The sequence below is a fragment of the Cyprinus carpio genome, chromosome B2 (genome assembly GCF_018340385.1).
Source record: "Cyprinus carpio isolate SPL01 chromosome B2, ASM1834038v1, whole genome shotgun sequence".
Lineage (NCBI taxonomy): Eukaryota > Metazoa > Chordata > Actinopteri > Cypriniformes > Cyprinidae > Cyprinus > Cyprinus carpio.
In genome coordinates, this window is record NC_056598.1 from 25,762,250 (window position 1) to 25,779,672 (window position 17,423).

Here is a 17,423-nt window from a genome sequence, read left to right on the forward strand (position 1 = left end):
TCTTCAGCCAGCACTCTGTATGTGTGAGACTCTGAGGTTAGTGCTTGTATGGAGAAATACAATGTTTAAAAAAAAAAAAAAAAAAAATATATATATATATATATATATATATATACAGTGGTGTGAAAAAGTGTTGGGCCCCCTTCCTGATTTCTTATTTTTTTTGCATGTTTGTCACACTTTAATGTTTCAGATCACCAAACAAATTTAAATATTAGTCAAATATAACACAAGTAAACACAACATGCAGTTTTTAAATTAAGGTTTTTATTATTAAGGGAAAACAAATTCCAAAACTACATGGCCCTGTGTGAAGAAGTGTTTGCCCCCTGTTAAAACTGTGGTTTATCACACCTGAGTTCAATTTCTCTAGCCACACCCAGGCCTGATTACTGCCACGCCTGTTCACAATCAAGAATTCTCTTAAATAGGACCAGCCTGACAAAGTGAAGTAGATGGTAATGCAGTGTATGATGAGTTTATTATTGAAAATGAAATTCCTCAGGGGAGTGTTATCAGTCCTATCTTGTTCAACATAATGATTAATGACATATATGAAAAACTGGGAGATAGTAACGAAGAGGACGTAACATTTCATATGTTAATGATAAGATTCAAAAGGACATTCATGTACTTGAACAGTGGGGAATTAATTGGGGTTTTAAATTTTCTATTACAAAGTCACAGGTAGTCTATTTTATTAGGAAACAAGTCCCTGAAACTTATAAAATTATGCTTTATAATCAGCAACTTGAAAGAAGTGAAAAATTTAAGTATCTAGGAATATGGTTGGATGCCAAACTTACATGGAAATATCACATTGAATATATTGAAACAAAGTGTAAAAAGGTAATTAATCTTATGAGAATGGTCACTGGGCATAATTGGGGAGCTGACAGGCTGTCTCTGATTAACATATATAAAGCATTGATAAGAACAACTATTGATTATGGCTGTATAATGTATAGCTCAGCATGTAAGACATCCCTCAAGAAAATTGAAAGAATGCAGTTTAAGGCTTTGAGGATTGCCCTTGTTGCTTTTAAAACAACTCATACAAGTGCTTTATTAGTTGAATCTAAGGAAACCCCTATTAATTTAAGGTATGAGAAATTGTCACTAAATTATTGGGTAAGATTAAAAGGAAGTTTCAACAACCCAGCTCTGTCAGTGCTTAGTGATTGTTGGGAATATTCTAAAAAGTTCAGTGGATTTGGTTGGAAATTTGACAATTTAGTGAATCATTATGGATTAAAAGAGTTGATGTATGGCCCAGCATTAGCTTTAAGTTGTGTTCCTCCATGGCTGCTTCCTGTTCCAGAGGTAAATATTGATTTATTAGCGGGAAAAGGTGAGCATCACACTAAGCAAAGTTTTACTGAAGCCTGCTTAAGTTATTTAAATACTTCATATTATGGATATTTGAAAATATTTACAGATGGCTCTAAAGAACACAAAGGTCATTGTGGTATTGGTATTTATATTCCAGAACTGGAAAAATGATATGGGTATAGAGTGAGTGACCATTTATCAGTATATTCAATAGAGATGACTGCAATAATAACTGCCCTTAGGTGGGTTGAAGAGACTAAACCTCTTAGATCAGTTATATGTACTGACTCTATGGCAGTATTACAAAGTTTTATAACAGATAATGCTATACGTGAAGATTTGGTATTAGAGGTAAAGCATCTTCTTTTAAATCTTTTAAGCCTTGGAATAACAGTGCAGTTCTGTTGGATTCCAGGCAACTATGGAATTGATGGCAATGAAATTGCTGACAAGCTAGCTAAAAAAGCTCTGGAATTAGACCAAGTAGAAATTCACATTCCATTGGGTAAAGGAGATTCTAAAGCTTTAATTAAATCACAGATTATACTAAGATGGCAAGATGAATGGGAGTCAGAGAGTAATGCCAGACACTATCATAGGAACCATAACTGTGTTGGAGGGAAAAGAATCATCTCATTGTGTCTTAATAGGCACAAAGAAGGTATTATAACTAGATTGAGGTTGGGCCACACAGGCCTTAATTCCACTTTATCATTAATAGGTAAAAGTAATGGCATATGCTCTGAATGTAAAGTCTTGGAGGATGTTACCCATGTTTTATTTAGAAGTAAGAAATTTGACCAACTAAGATAAAAATGGAAAGACTCTAATGCAGAAAATGACATTCATAATATTTTGCAGGGGCAAGGAATGCAGGGACAAAGAAGCAAGTATCTCATTATATATCTTAATGATACTGGTTTAAGTAGAAGAATTTTTTTTTTTTGTATCTTTTTTTTTTTTTTTTTTGAAGGGGGGGTTGGTTTTGCTATTATTTTATGAATTTATGATTTAATCTGTCAGTTACCAACGTCCTTTTTGCACACTCCTGTGTAGTAGTCCAGTAGGTGGCGGTATATATCGTAAAAATATGATCCGCCATTAATTAGAAGAAGAAGAAGAAGAAGTAAAGTAGACCAAAAGATTCTCAAAAGCTAGACGTCATGCCGAGATCCAAAGAAATTCAGAAACAAATGAGAAAAAAAGTAATTGAGATCTATCAGTCTGGAAAAGGTTATAAAGCCATTTCTAAAGCTTTGGGACTCCAGCGAACCACAGTGAGAGCTGTTATTCACAAATGGCAAAAACAAGGAACAGTGGAGAACCTTCCCAGGAGTGGCCGGCTGACCAAAATTACCCCAAGAGCACAGCAACGACTCATCCAAGAGGTCACAAAAGACCCCACAAAAATATCAAAAGAACTGCATGCCTCACTTGCCTCAGTTAAGGTCAGTGTTTATGACTCCACCATAAGAAAGAGACTATGCAAAAATGGTCTGCATGGCAGAGTTCCAAGATGAAAACCGCTGCTGAGTGAAAAGAACATAAAGGCTCGTCTCAGTTTTGCCAGAAAACATCTTGATGACCCCCAAGACTTTTGGTAAAATACTCTGTGAACTGACGAGACAAAAGTTGAACTTTTTGGAAGGTGTGTGTCCCATCACGTCTGCCGTAAAAGTAACACCGTATTTCATTTTTTTATCCGTCATTTCCAGCAGTCTTAAACAGCACACTTACATGTCCACAATCAGAGATATCCAGCACTGACTAGACACTCTTCTTACAGAGACTCAGCAAGGCAGCAAAAGTGTAAGGAAATAATGATTTTGTCATTAACTCTATTTATCTCATTAGTAAATTTGCTGTTATTCAAATGCATTGTGGTCAAATATATTTTTGCAGCTCGTCAGCTCTTGATGAGCATGTCAGTTTGCTGCTGTCTTCATTTCACTCTGTGGGTTTGAAGACGTTGGATCTGAAGCTGTTCATTCTGAATAAAAGCTGGGCTTCTGGGATAATTTCTCTCGTCCAAACCTGCACGAGTCTACAACAGAATATTAATTACAGGATAAAGTGTCCCCACAAATCTAAATGCAGTTAATACACATTATAGATTTGTTCATCATGAATAATACTTTAAACTCTCTGTGTCTGTACTGCAAGCTGATTGAAAAGTTATTAATTTGAATAAATGACTTTTATTAATTTGAATAAATTAATTGGTTTGCTCCGGGTGTGTTCACGGTGTGTGTGTGTGTGTGTTCACTGCTGTGTGTGTGCACTTTGGATGGGTTAAATGCAGAGTACGAATTCTGAGTATGGCTCACCATACTTGGCTGTATGTCACGTCACTTGATCTGAAAGCATTGTTCTTTTACAAAAAAAAAAAAAAAAAAATTAATAGCATGTATATTGCTTAATCACTATTTGTATAACTTTAATATTGTAGTGTCGGTGTCATTGGATTGCTTTTGGAGGTGGGACTCATGTTACTGAAGAAATCACTGACTGATCCACACTGCGCTATGATTGTTAAAGGGTTTGTGTGCTTAATAGCTGTGCATTTGTCCAATGATTAACAGTTTTAGAAAGCTCATTGTATTCCATTTTATTAACAAAACAAATGAATTGTTTATACAGTGTGTAAATAGTAGAGTATTAAATCCTCAATTCTACCATTACTGACAACTGATCTCATTTCTGACATGTTTTTCCATTTAGTTGGTATGCACTGTAGCTTATTAAATTGGACATTTTAAAATTAGTTTGTAAAAATTACTTTGTCTTTCACAAGGTGGAAGTGCAATAAACCCATTGACCAGTGCAAAGAACAGGACTGGAGTCACAGCTGTAATGAGAAAGTGAAGATTCACCTCAAACCAAAGGTTTTGGAAACCCTGGAAGAGTGAGATCATTTTTGTTTTATGAAAAAGTTTTTCAAGTCTTTCATGCTTTAGTCATTTAATTTATCATTATCATCTGTGTTCTCTAGACTTACCATATCTAAGCCTTGACTGAATCTTCAGGCGCTCCCAGTGTTTCAGTCTTGTGTTCACATTGTTGACTCTGATCAGTGGGTTGTTTCCTACAAAAGATTGAAAAGCATACAGGTGGTATATTTTTAATCTTTTTTTAAAAATCCTGGTTTTCTCCACGTTTATCAAGGAGGAAGTGCAGTAAACTCACTGACCAGTGCAAAGAACAGGACTGGAGTCACAGCTGTAATGAGAAAGTGGAGATTTACTTAAAACCAAAGGTTTTGAAAAAGCTGGAAGAGTGAGATCATCTTATATTTTTTATAGTCTGTTTCTCTTTCACACATTTATCATTTCATTTATAATTGTAATCCCTGTTCTCTAGGCCGACCATCTCTGACTCTGAACCATCTGGACTGAATCTTCAGCCTCTCCCAGTGTGTCAGTCTTGTGTTCACATTGGTGATTCTGATCAGTGGGTTCAGGTGGAGCCGTCAGTCTGTACAGATGAAGGAGGGTCAGAGTTCAGGATCAGCACTCCGGCGGGTCGATTTGAGTGCAGCAGGACCAGAATGCGATGGGTCTGTGCTGGTGACATCACTCTCCAGTACCGTGCAGTGGATGGAGGTTTCCTCAGTGAAGAGCTGGAGAGGCTTCAGTGTGAGCGAATTGGTCCTGTGATTGATGTGACAGTGATCTCAGGGAAACTGGAGGAGGCTCAGCTGCCTCATTACGCCTGTTTAGCAGAGTCAGACCCCTCTCTCACACGAAGTGTAAAGGTCCTCAGTGTTGAAGATGAGGGAATATCCTTGGAATCAGTGGAGTTGACTCGTTTTCATGCAAAAATACTTAAACCATCTTTTTCTCCTAAAACAGTGCTTATGAAACTAGGGATATCAGTGAGAGTGCACTGTGATCTACTGATCTTCATGACACAAAAGAGCCCCATCATTCTCCATGTGTATTTTTTCCCATCAGATTCACTTTTTAAGGAAAAAATTAAAACGGAGGAAAAACTGAGTCATCCAATCAAGTGTTCAAGACCTGAAACTCCAATGCGGATGATGAAACAACACAGTCTTGAGGTTCCTGGTGCTTCTGTCCAACCCAAAGCAATCAAATTAAGAGGTGACATCGAGCCAAACTTCTTTCAGGTCAAACATCCTGTGGTCAATGACATCAAAATGTCTCTCAGTCAAGTGGATGATCAGAAATCAGTTTGGACTGCAACAGTTTGGAAAGAATTAATCAACATGCATCCAAACAGGGCCGAGACTTTGTTTCAAACTGGACAAAACCAAAATACACCACAATCGGCTGTTAACTTTGATAAAGTTCAGTTTTTTGATAGAAATTGGTGTGCTCTTATTAAAAGTGTTGAGAATGTGAATAACATTGCAGACAACCTGCTGCAGAAGCAAATCATTCATGCAGAATTATATTCTGAAATCACAAATCCAACTTCAACCAGTGAAGCCAGCATGAGGAAGATCTGCAGCATAGTGCGTAAAGGTAGTGACACTGTGAAAGAAATGTTCATCTCCATTCTTCTGGAAGAAGATCCCGACCTTTTAAATCATCTGCCTTTACCTGACTCAAACTTTTTTGCTTGATTATTCTACATTTTATTTTACATGATTTGGGAAATGACATGTAAACTACAGGCGACCAATGCCCTGGAGAGCTCACCCTATACTGCAGCTTTTGGAGAACAGTATTTTAGTAAATCATATTCACTGTTAAAGAACATTCAAATGCTCTACTTGCCTTTAAAAATGAAAGGGGAAAAACTGTTGCAATGTAATTTCCAGTCCCTGTCAAAATTTCTATTGTTTCTGTTTTTCTGTTCAGTTTTTTTAAATTATTTTTATTTTCCCAAAAGTCAGCTGGCAAAGAGAAATTAGAAAACTTATTTACTCACCCTCAAGTTGTTCCAAACCTGTGTGGGCTTCTTTCTTCTGGTTTAAATTGTTACGTGTTTGGAACAGTTTGAGGGTGAGTATAAGCAATGACAAAATGTTCCTTTTTGGGTGAACTATCCGTTAAACATTCAGTTGTGTTCTCAGTGTACTTCCTCTTTTCTCTTCTGTATTTTGTCATATTTCAATGCTCTGTACTCTCTCATGAAGGCAGACGTTTCTCTACATGTAAAATAAATATTGTATAATGCAATATTTTTATTCTTTTAGATTTTGAGGCTGGATGATCATAAGAAGAATTATGTCAGATAATGGTAAGTGTTTATTTCAGAGTTGCATTGCTGCTAAATACTTGAAACGGTCAACTTCTTAATATTTGTTTAATATAAATGACTGAACATTTCAAAATTATCAAATCAAAAAAAAAAAAAAAAAAAAGGAACACAAAGTGTTTTCCCTGTGTGTATGATTGTGATGATGAATGTGGCCCTTCTTCTTTGGATTCTTTTTGCATTTATTGAGGTTGCTTTTTTGACCATACCTTTTGATTATACATTGGATACTAGAGACTTTGTAGATTTTATTTCAGTTTGATTTGGTACAAGAACTTGGTTTGAATGGAAAAGTCGCACACAGACCTGGCACCAGCATACAGTACCTACTTCCTTTTTACAAAGACAACCAGTTGAAACTAAAATCAGCTTAATGACCAGCTCAGTATTAAAACTTAACAGTTTTTTTCTATTAACATCAATAATTAATATTACTGTGATATTGTTTTAGTGATTACTGTTTTGCTAGGCCTTTTTCTACAGCCGTGGACAAAATTTTTGAGAATGACACAAATATTAGTTTTCACAAAGTCTTCACAGCAATTGAACCTCTCCCTTTGAAGTTCTTGATGATCCGATAAATGATTGATTTAGGTGTAATCTTACTAGCAGCATTATCCTTGCCTGTAAATCCCTTTTTGTGCAAAGCAATGATAACTCCACGTTTCCTTGCAGGTAACCATAGTTAATGGAGGAAGAACAATGATTTCAAGCACCACCCTCCTTTTCAAGCTTCCAGTCTGTTAATTCTATCCCAATCAGCATGACAGAGTGATCTCTAGCCTTGTCCTCGTAAACACTCTCATCTGTGTTAATGAGAGAATCACTGACATGATGTCAGCTGGTCCTTTTGTGGCAAGGCTGAAGTGGAAATGTTTTTGGAATTAAGTAAATTTTTTAGAGGGCCTTTGCAATTAATTGCAATTCATCTAAACACTCTTCATAACATTCTGGAGTATATGCAAATGGCCATTACAAAAACTGAGGCAGCAGACTTTGTGAAAATTAACATTTGTGTCATTCGCAAAACTTTTGGCCACAGCTGTACATCTTAGCAGAGGCTTTAGGATAATATCTACATCTCCTAGGTAGTTTACATGTTTACTATGATATTCACCTGTGTCGTTGTTTGTTGTTAGTTTTCCTATATTGCTCTGTGTTTGTATCTTGAGTTGATTGGTTGGTTGGTTATTGTCACTGTTTGAGGAACCAAAAACAAATGCTTATGGATCTAGCAGCAGGAAGACTAACTCCTGTCCCTGTGTCAAGCAGACACGGAGGACATGAATTTTGCAGAGGACTATTTAGAACTGGTTCCCTGGATTGAGGGCACATTAAAGATGTGCTTCTTGAGCAGGCTAGACAACCGCGTCCTCCAATCAATGCCCACAGAATATTCCAGTTTTTCAATACCCCAATACATGGACAATACAGTATGTGTTGTGGCTGAGCAGTTCCTCTCTAACAGAGGAGGAGTATCAGGAGGATGCCTTCTTTACCCCATCTGTGATCATTCCTGCCCTAGTCAATGCCAGTTGCCATGCATGAGCCCCAAGCTGGAACTGGCATTGGAGGAATTACTGATTGACTTGTTTGCCAGAGATCCAGTCCCCACCCTCCAATTTAATGGAGCCTCTGGTCCCAAACAGTTCCCTGACCTTTCCTCCTCTGCTGGCTCTGCCCAGCCTGTTAGTCTGGTTTCTCCGCTGTCTCCGTAAAGTTTCCTGTCTCCACCTTGACACTCCAAGTCATCCCTCTGGCTTCGCCTGTGATCCCTTCCGGTTTATAGTGTTCTTTGTAAACCTATGATCTTGAGTTCTCCATTTTTGTAAATACAATTCTACTACTGCAAACCTACTCTCTCCATGTGAGCTTCACTGTTACTGTATTTAATTTAGGATCTTGTTATTTAATGACGGTTTTATGTTCCTGTAGGTCAGAGCCCTGCGATTCTTCAGTACAAGACTTCCATCATTGACAGCTGTAAGTTTGTGACAGAGTATAATCTTCCATCTAATGAATGTGTGGACCTGGCTGGTCATTACACTGAACCAGTGATCATTCAGAAGATCAAAGAGCAAACTAACAAAATCTATTGTCAACATGTGAGGTCTGTGCACACTTCTGAATCAAAACCACCATCTCAACTGTTATCAAATGACAAGAATCGCAGCATCAGAATAGACCAGCTGTTCAGTCCTGACTGTGATGGAAACACACAGAAAACTGTGATTCTCAGTGGAGATTCTGGAAGAGGGAAATCCTTCACGCTACAGAAGATCATGTTGGACTGGGCATCTGGAGAACTTTACTCTGAAAAATTTGATGTAGTTTTTCTTTTGAAGAGTGAAGAGCTGAAGTGTATTTCTGAGGAGATGAGCTTGTTTGAGCTCTTGAGCTGGAGTTGCAGTTTAACATTGGATCAGATCTCACAGATACTAGATTTAACACCAGAGAAAGTCCTCATCCTCATTGATGAAACTGATGAGTATGTATCTCATCCACCCCTTCATTTGATGTTACTACACACTAATCCATCCAAGAGAGCGCCACCTATGGTCATTCTTAGGAACCTGTTGAGGGGAATCTTGCTGCCTGAGTCATTCCTGCTGGTTACCACCAGATCAGATGCTGATGCAGTGTTGAATCTCCTCAAGGGTCCTCAGCGTTTCACTGAGATTGTGGGCTTCTCTGAGAGAGGGGTGCAGAAGTACTTCCAGAAGTATTTTCAGGATGAGCAGCTCTTCAGGAAAATGTATGAGAGAGTGAAGATAAATGAAAGCCTCCTGACTGCCTGCTCTGTGCCTTTGCTGTGTTGGATGGTCTGTTTTTGTCTGAAGAAACACTTTACAGATGATGATCATGTGATGAGAGAACTAAAGACAACCACCTCCATTTATGTGTACTTTGTGTCCACTCTACTGGAGCATCATGACCAGAGTCAGTCTGTCCTCACCATGCTGAGGAGTCTGGGTCAGCTGGCAGAGAGAGGAATACAAAATCAGCAAGTCTTTTTTGATGAAAAGCCTGTTGCTGAGACTGGCTTAGATGCCTCCATTTGTTTGTTTTTGTATAAAGGCAGTTCGAAAAGAAAAGAAAAACAAGTTCCAGTGTTCAAGTTTATCCATTTCAGCTTTCAGGAGTTCTTCACTGCTCTTTATTATATTTTACTGGATGAAAAAGAGCACAGCTTAAAAGTTAGTGAGCTGTTTGAATTGATGGAATGGGAGGCTATAATTGACAAGCCATCTCCAGATTTGAAAGAAAGAAGATCAATTCCCATACCTCCAGTTATACTGTTTCTCTATGGTCTTTTAAATGAAGAGGTGAGCAGCTCATTCCTTGAAAAAATTGAGTTGACTGTTCCTCACACCATTAAACTGAAGAAAAAAGAAATGAGGAAAACACTCAAGAGAGCTATTGTTTTGATGATACAGCAGTATGGAATTGAGTTATTTGCTCTCCACTGTCTGCGTGAGCTTCAGGATAAGAGGTTTGTGAGGAAAATTTTGAAAGTTGACAAGTCCATGGATCTCTATAACGTTTCTCTGAGGAGCACAGACTGTTGGGTGCTGCTGTACTGTCTTCAGTGCTGTCCACACATCAGATACCTGAACCTCATGGACTGTGATTTAACAGCTGAGAAACTCAAGATTCTCCAGCCAGCACTCTGTATGTGTGAGAATATGAGGTCAGTGTGTTCGCATGGAGAAAAGAAGAGCATGAAACTTAACTTGCATGAACTCTTCTCAAAATACAATTATTGTGTATTTCTGCTTATTTTGTCATTTATGTCAGTAACATTACATTCTTTATTTTTGAATATATAAAAATGTATTTTAAAATGTGTTTTTTATAAAAATGTATTATAGATGTGTACATTTTGCACATGAATTTTAAATTTTTTTTCATTTTCTGTATCTTGAACACATTTTGTTTTGTCATTGAACTATATTTCATGTTTATGAAATGACTTACAATAAAAGGTCAGTATTTGTATATTCTAAATTATTTTTGTTCATGACCTCAGGTTGACAGTGGACTACCTCTACAATGTTGGAGATTTGATCCAGATTCTTGGTGAATCAAAAATCTTGAGAAAACTGAAGTAATTTTAATTGAAAATATCTAACTTCCAATAGGGTCATAGGAAATGGCAATCATTTTCATTCTGAATGTAACATCAGTTTTTGTATTTTAACATAAATGTCACAATCCGATGATTTATTAGTTGTTTAATAAGTTATCTTTTTACTTTTAAGTTTCAAAATAAGGAATGTGTGTTATTTTGTGTCTTTGTTCTGACTGGTAGAGTTCAAGAGGATGAATACAGTGCTGAGAGTCTCATATGGTCACTTGACCTGTCAGTCACACATGAAGATGTCTTGTAAGAAAATATTACACAATATAATAGTCTTACCAAGATGGTATAATTAATTTTTCAGAACACAAGAAACATCATTCATAGTGAGTGTACAGAGATGTTATCAACTGTTCCTTTGTGTCTCTGTTTCAGGTTGTCTTTGAGCTCCTCAGAGAAGAATCCATCATTTCCAGCAGTCTTAAACATCACACTTACATGTCCACAATCAGAGATATCCAGCACTGACTGGACACTCTTCTTACAGAGACTCAGCAAGACAGCAAAAGTAGCAAAAGTGTAAGAAAAATAATGATTTTGTGATTATTTATCTAAACTAACTGTTTTTCAAATGTATTGTGGTCAAATAATTTTCATATAATAATTTTTCAGTTCTTCAGCTCAGCTTGATGAGCATGTCAGTTTGCTGTTGTCTTCATTTTACTCTGTGGGTTTGAAGACATTGGATCTGAAGCTGGTCGTTCTGAATGAGAGCTGGGCTTCTGGGATCATTTCACTCGTCCAGACCTGCACCAGTCTACAGCAACTCAGGTTAAAGGATTTGCATAATAAATTCAGAATTCTTAATTTTACAGTGGCACAAAATTACATTTTGGACACTTAAGCCACATTTGAATTTCATTGGGTTATATATGAAATATTCATACAAGTAGCATCTGGGAAGAAAAAAAAAAAATCCAAGAGCTTTTACTAACTTCACTTGTCTTCTTGTTTAATTTGTTTGCAAGTGTTGAGGAAGAAATTTACAATGATGAGAGTCTCTTCTCATCTCTCAGTGTTTTGCTTTGTGATAAGGGCATCAGGTACATAGCACACACATTTCAATCTTTACATGTCACCGTTTTTAGAATACAGTACCAAAAATATTTGTATTGATAGAATTAATTGGCTGAATAAATATTAGTATAATTACTGTTTGTCTGTATGTTTTTTAGGCTGGATGTGAGGCACAGACAGATGTTTGAGTCTCTCTCACATATCTCTCTCACTTGTCCTCGCTCAGCTTTAAGCAACTCTGACTGGAAAATCTTCTTCCAGACATTCCACAAACAGACTAAATACAAACCTGAGTAAATATAATCTCCAACATCAAACTAGCATTTACAGTTTGTTCTGATTGGTAATTTGTCCTTACTTTTGTGCCATTGTGCTTCTTGTAGTTCTCCAGATTGTAATGAACAAGCAGATGCTCTGTTTTCTTTCCTGCACTCTGTGTGTGATCTGAAGAGTGTGGAGCTGATCGTCTTCAAACTGAATCAGAGCTGGGCACTCAGGATTCTCGCTCTCATCCAGGCCTGTAGCAGTCTGCAAGAAATCCGGTAAGACTGAGACATGAAACTTACTGTAGTGTTAACTGATGAAGCAGCCCTTGCTGTGATCTTGGATTGCTTGGTGATAATTGAATGTGAATAAAAGAATGGAACACTCTGTTTTGACACTTCACTTTGACACTTCATAGTGTTATTCTTACTGCTAACTACATTGTTGTATTTTGCATTATAAGCAAAAGTTTTAGGTTTGGTTCTTCATAGTGTTATTATTATTTCTTTATTGATTGTTGTTTTTTTCGTTATAAGCACGTGAGACCTCCGTTCATCTTCGGAACACAGTATAAGATATTTTAGATTTAGTCCGAGAGCTTTCTGTCCCTCCATTGAGAATGTATGTACGGTATACTGTCCACGTCCAGAAAGGTAATAAAGACATCTTCAAAGTAGTCCATGTGACATCAGAGGGTCCGTTAGAATTTTTTGAAGCATCGAAAATACATTTTGGTCCAAAAATATCAAAAACTACGACTTTATTCAGCATTGACTTCTCTCCCGGGTCTGTTATGAGCGCGTTCACAGCACATCCGGTTCGATAACGAATCACTCGATGTAACCGGATCTTCTTGAACCAGTTCACCAAATCGAACTGAATCGTTTGAAACGGTTCGCGTCAACAATAAGCATTAATCCACAAATGACTTAAGCTGTTAACTTTTTTAACATGGCTGACACTCCCTCTGAGTTCAAATAAATCAATATCCCGGAGTAATTCATTTACTCAAACAGTACACTGACTGAACCGAGCCAGATAACGAACGAAACATTGACTCGTTCTCGAGTCAAGAACCGTTTCTGTCGGACGCGTCCGATTCGAGAACCGAGGAGCTGATGATACTGCGCATGGGTGAAGCAGACTGACACACAGCGCGTTTGAACTGAACTGGTTCTTTTGGTGATTGATTCTGAACTGATTCTGTGCTAATGTTATGAGCGCGGGTAAACCGAAGGCTTGAATCAAGGGCAATCATCGCCAATGAAGTCATTACGTCGAGCGCAAAAAAACTGGTGAACCGTTTTCGGCAACCGGTTTATTTAATCAAACTGTCCGAAAGAACCGGTTCGCGGAGAAGAACAGAACTTCCCATCACTACCGGTGATCCGTACTGCAACCGGTTCTTGACTCGAGAACGAGTCAATGTTTCGTTCGTTATCTGGCTCGGTCATCAGTTCAGTCAGTGTACTGTTTGAGTAAATGAATTACTCCGGGATATTGATTTATTTGAACTCAGAGGGAGTGTCAGCCATGTTAAAAAAGTTAACAGCTTAAGTCATTTGTGGATTAATGCTTATTGTTGACGCGAACCGTTTCAAACGATTCTGTTCGATTTGGTGAACTGGTTCAAGAAGATCCGGTTACATCGAGTGATTCGTTCGCGAACCGGATGTGCTGTGAACGCGCTCATAACAGACCCGGGAGAGAAGTCAATGCTGAATAAAGTCGTAGTTTTTGATATTTTGGACCAAAATGTATTTTCGATGCTTCAAAAAATTCTAACGGACCCTCTGATGTCACATGGACTACTTTGAAGATGTTTTTATTACCTTTCTGGACGTGGACAGTATACCGTACATACATTCTCAATGGAGGGACAGAAAGCTCTCGGACTAAATCTAAAATATCTTATACTGTGTTCCGAAGATGAACGGAGGTCTCACGGGTTTGGAACGACATGAGGGTGTGTCATTAATGACATAATTTTGATTTTTGGGTGAACTATCCCTTTAAGAGAGATAATTAACAAAGAAATAAAAATGAATTTGTGCTGTTTTGTCATTATAACAAAATAGTGTCCCTGTACAAAACACTGAAATGTTATTTTGTAGTGTCAGTGTTACTGGATTGCTTTTGGAGGAGGGGCTCGTGTCACTGAAGAAATCACTGACAGATCCACACTGCACTGTGATCATTGAAGGGTTTGTGTGCTTAATGTGCATTTGACTTTTTATCTAATGACAAATAATAGTTGTATTTAACCACTTAACTACAAAACTTCGAACATTGGGTCCATTTACATTGTGGAATGAAATTAATGTGTTAATTGTAGAGCCTCCAGAGTCTCATTTTTAGTCTTTCCCATGATTATTTTATATCTCTGGTATATTTATATATTAAGTTTCCACCGTCTTACTGAGGTGAGACCCTTGAGCAAGGCACTGAACCCCTAACTGCTCCCTGGGTGCCACAGCATTGGCTGCCCACTGCTCCGGGTGTGTGTTCACGGTGTGTGTGTACTTGGGTGTGTTTGGTTGGGTGTGCAAGTTGTGTGTATGGGACACAATACTTGGCCACACGTCACATCCTTTCCTTTCTTTTTTAAGGAGGAAATGCAGTAAACTCACTGACCAGTGCAAAGAACAGGACTGGAGTCACAGCTGTAATGAGAAAGTGGAGATTCACTTCAAACCAAATATTTTGAGAGGGCTGGAAGAGTGAGATAATTTTATAGTATCACATGTTTATCTTTTATACATTAGTTATTTAATTTGTAATTACTATCTCCTGTTCTAGGCTGAACATCTCTGAACTGTCTGGACTGAATCTTCAGCCGCTCCCAGTGTGTCAGTCTTGTGTTCACATTGGTGATTCTGATCAGTGGGTTCAGGTGGAGCCGTCAGTCTGTACAGATGAAGGAGGGTCAGAGTTCAGGATCAGCACTCCGGCGGGTCGATTTGAGTGCAGCAGGACCAGAATGCGATGGGTCTGTGCTGGTGACGTCACTCTCCAGTACCGTGCAGTGGATGGAGGTTTCCTCAGTGAAGAGCTGGAGAGGCTTCAGTGTGAGCGAATTGGTCCTGTGATTGATGTGACAGTGATCTCAGGGAAACTGGAGGAGGCTCATCTGCCTCATTACGCCTGTTTAGCAGAGTCAGACCCCTCTCTCAGAGATACTGTGAAGCTTTTCACCAAAAGAGATGAAGGAATATCTTTACAATCTGTAGAGCTGACCCGTTATCATGCCAAAATAGTCCAACCATCCTTCTCTCTTACAACTCTAATAATAAGCTGGTTCATAAAGTGGGAAGAACACTGTAATCTTCTTCTGTACATGCGGTGTAAAGATCCTCTCATTCTTCACATCTACTTTTTTCCAGTGAATGACACTTGTTCAAAAGATAAAGTTGAGCAGAATGAAAAATCAAGTCTTTTGATCAGTCATCCCAGACCTAACAGACCATTTCGGTTGAAAACACCTCACCTTCTTGAGGTTCCTGGTGCTTCTGTCCATCCCATAGAGGGGATTTCATTTAGAACAGACATTGACCCAAACTTCTTCAAGGTCAAGCAACATCAGCATGATGATGTAAAAATGAATCTTATCAGAGAGGAGGACAGGAAGTCTGTGTGGAAGGCTACAATATGGAAAGAAGAATTAGCCCCCGTAAATCCAAAGCAAATCCAACAAAAGCTGCATCTGTATTCTGAGTTTGATAAAGCTCAGTTCTTTGAGAAACACAGATCGGCTCTCATTCAAAGAGTTAAAAATGTGAAGAGCATTGCAGATAAACTGCGTGAGCAGAGAATAATTCATGAGGAACTATATTCTGAAATCACATATACTAATTTGACCTGTCAGGATAGCATGAGAAAGATCTGCTCCACAGTGCATTCAAGTGGTGTGATTGCAAAAGGTAAATTCATTGTAATTCTTCTGGAAGAAGAGCCCCATCTCTTTGAAGAACTTGTGCGTTCAGATTCTTAAAGATCTCTTAGTGAAAATATTGCTTTAGATGGACAGATTATGCTAAATGATTAAATGGAGCTGTTAAGGTGAATGTAATTTTTTTGGTCCAGTTTGACATGGTTTAGGTACATTTATAATTTAAAGGGGTCCTATTATGCTTTTTCACTTTTTCAACTTTAGTCTGTAATGTTGATGTTTAAAATAAAAAAGATCCGCAAAGTTACAAAGCTCAAAGTCAACTTCAAAATGAGATATTTTATTTAACAGAAATCAATTTTCAAAAACTACAACGAACGACTCGTTTCGACTACAATGCATATTTTACAGGCCCCCATTACTTTTTCTATCACTTTTTTCTTGAAAGCCTGCGTGCAAGAAGTGTGCAACACAATGCACTGTACAAACTTCTGTTTCTCAAAACCATTATTCAGTGCAACAGTACTGAGGAAGGTAAACATTGTATTTAAAAATATTTAAGTATCTTTAACATGAACATTAACATTGTTTAAGGAATAAATGGCATACACTGTATGGAAATAATAAAAGCAGAAGAGACTTTTTTCTTGCACATCTGCATTCTTCTACATTACACAATAACAATGAATAATTACATCTTTTCAAGAATTTACAATTACAATATTTCAAGAAACCAGTCATTTTATGGCTGCAACTAAAATAAAGAGCATATTGAATGTAGAAAAACAAAACAAAGGAATCCCCCGGTTTCCCAGCCAAGTCCAAACAAGGTTGGTTCAATATTTGTTAAATATTAATTTCTAATATTAATAATATATATAACGAGATGGAGGGAAGTTTGCGAGTAAAGGGCATAAAAAAACGGACTGGAAAGCAACCCCCTGTCAAACATCGGAAACTGCTTTCATTTTCGAAGGTGGAAATCCTGCTGCTCTTTGAGTAACAAATTCCTTTACACAGAGTGAATTTTGTGCTTGTGTTTTAGACACGTTAGATTTGAGTTTAAAGTAGGCTGGCTGGCTGGCATATAATTTTTGTTCACGGATCAAGGTATGTTATCCAACATGATGAGCAGATTTGGTAAGTGAGAGAAACTGCGCGATCTAAACATTGACAAACTTCAACAGTTTGAAACTCTAAATTCCTATGTTGTACAACTAAACAGTTTATTTTTTTTAATGATGTGTTTTAAATATAGGGTGGATTAGTGTAATGTGGGACACTGACTAATGTGGGACACCTAAGCTTCAGTGCGTTTATCTCTTCTCTACAACATTAAAGTGAACATGATTGGTGTTGAATTCAAGCAGGGTGTCAAGTTATTGAAATCGCTTGATGTTCTGGAAATTATGTTAGAAATGTGGCCAAGAAAATCAACAAACAGGAAGTACCTCTTGTAAAGTTCACTGAAATGACATAATAATATAAATCTGTTATAAATAAAAAAAAGTTATATTTTGCAAGAATATTCTTAAAATGTGTTAAGAATATTTT

General features: G+C 37.6%; 1 protein-coding gene across 1 annotated transcript in view; it reads left to right on the forward strand.

Annotated features, from left to right (window-relative positions):
- The window catches only part of LOC109108676, a 38,429-nt gene extending 21,916 nt beyond the window's left edge, over positions 1-16,513 (forward strand). The window contains 10 exon segments of the mRNA XM_042719176.1: positions 10,589-10,666; positions 10,871-10,945; positions 11,075-11,218; positions 11,312-11,470; positions 11,668-11,742; positions 11,875-12,009; positions 12,100-12,258; positions 14,095-14,184; positions 14,590-14,700; positions 14,780-16,513. Of these exon segments, the coding sequence (XP_042575110.1) occupies positions 10,589-10,666; positions 10,871-10,945; positions 11,075-11,218; positions 11,312-11,470; positions 11,668-11,742; positions 11,875-12,009; positions 12,100-12,258; positions 14,095-14,184; positions 14,590-14,700; positions 14,780-15,971 (2,218 nt within the window). The 3' untranslated portion in view covers positions 15,972-16,513.
- Positions 16,514-17,423: the final 910 nt, after the last annotated feature.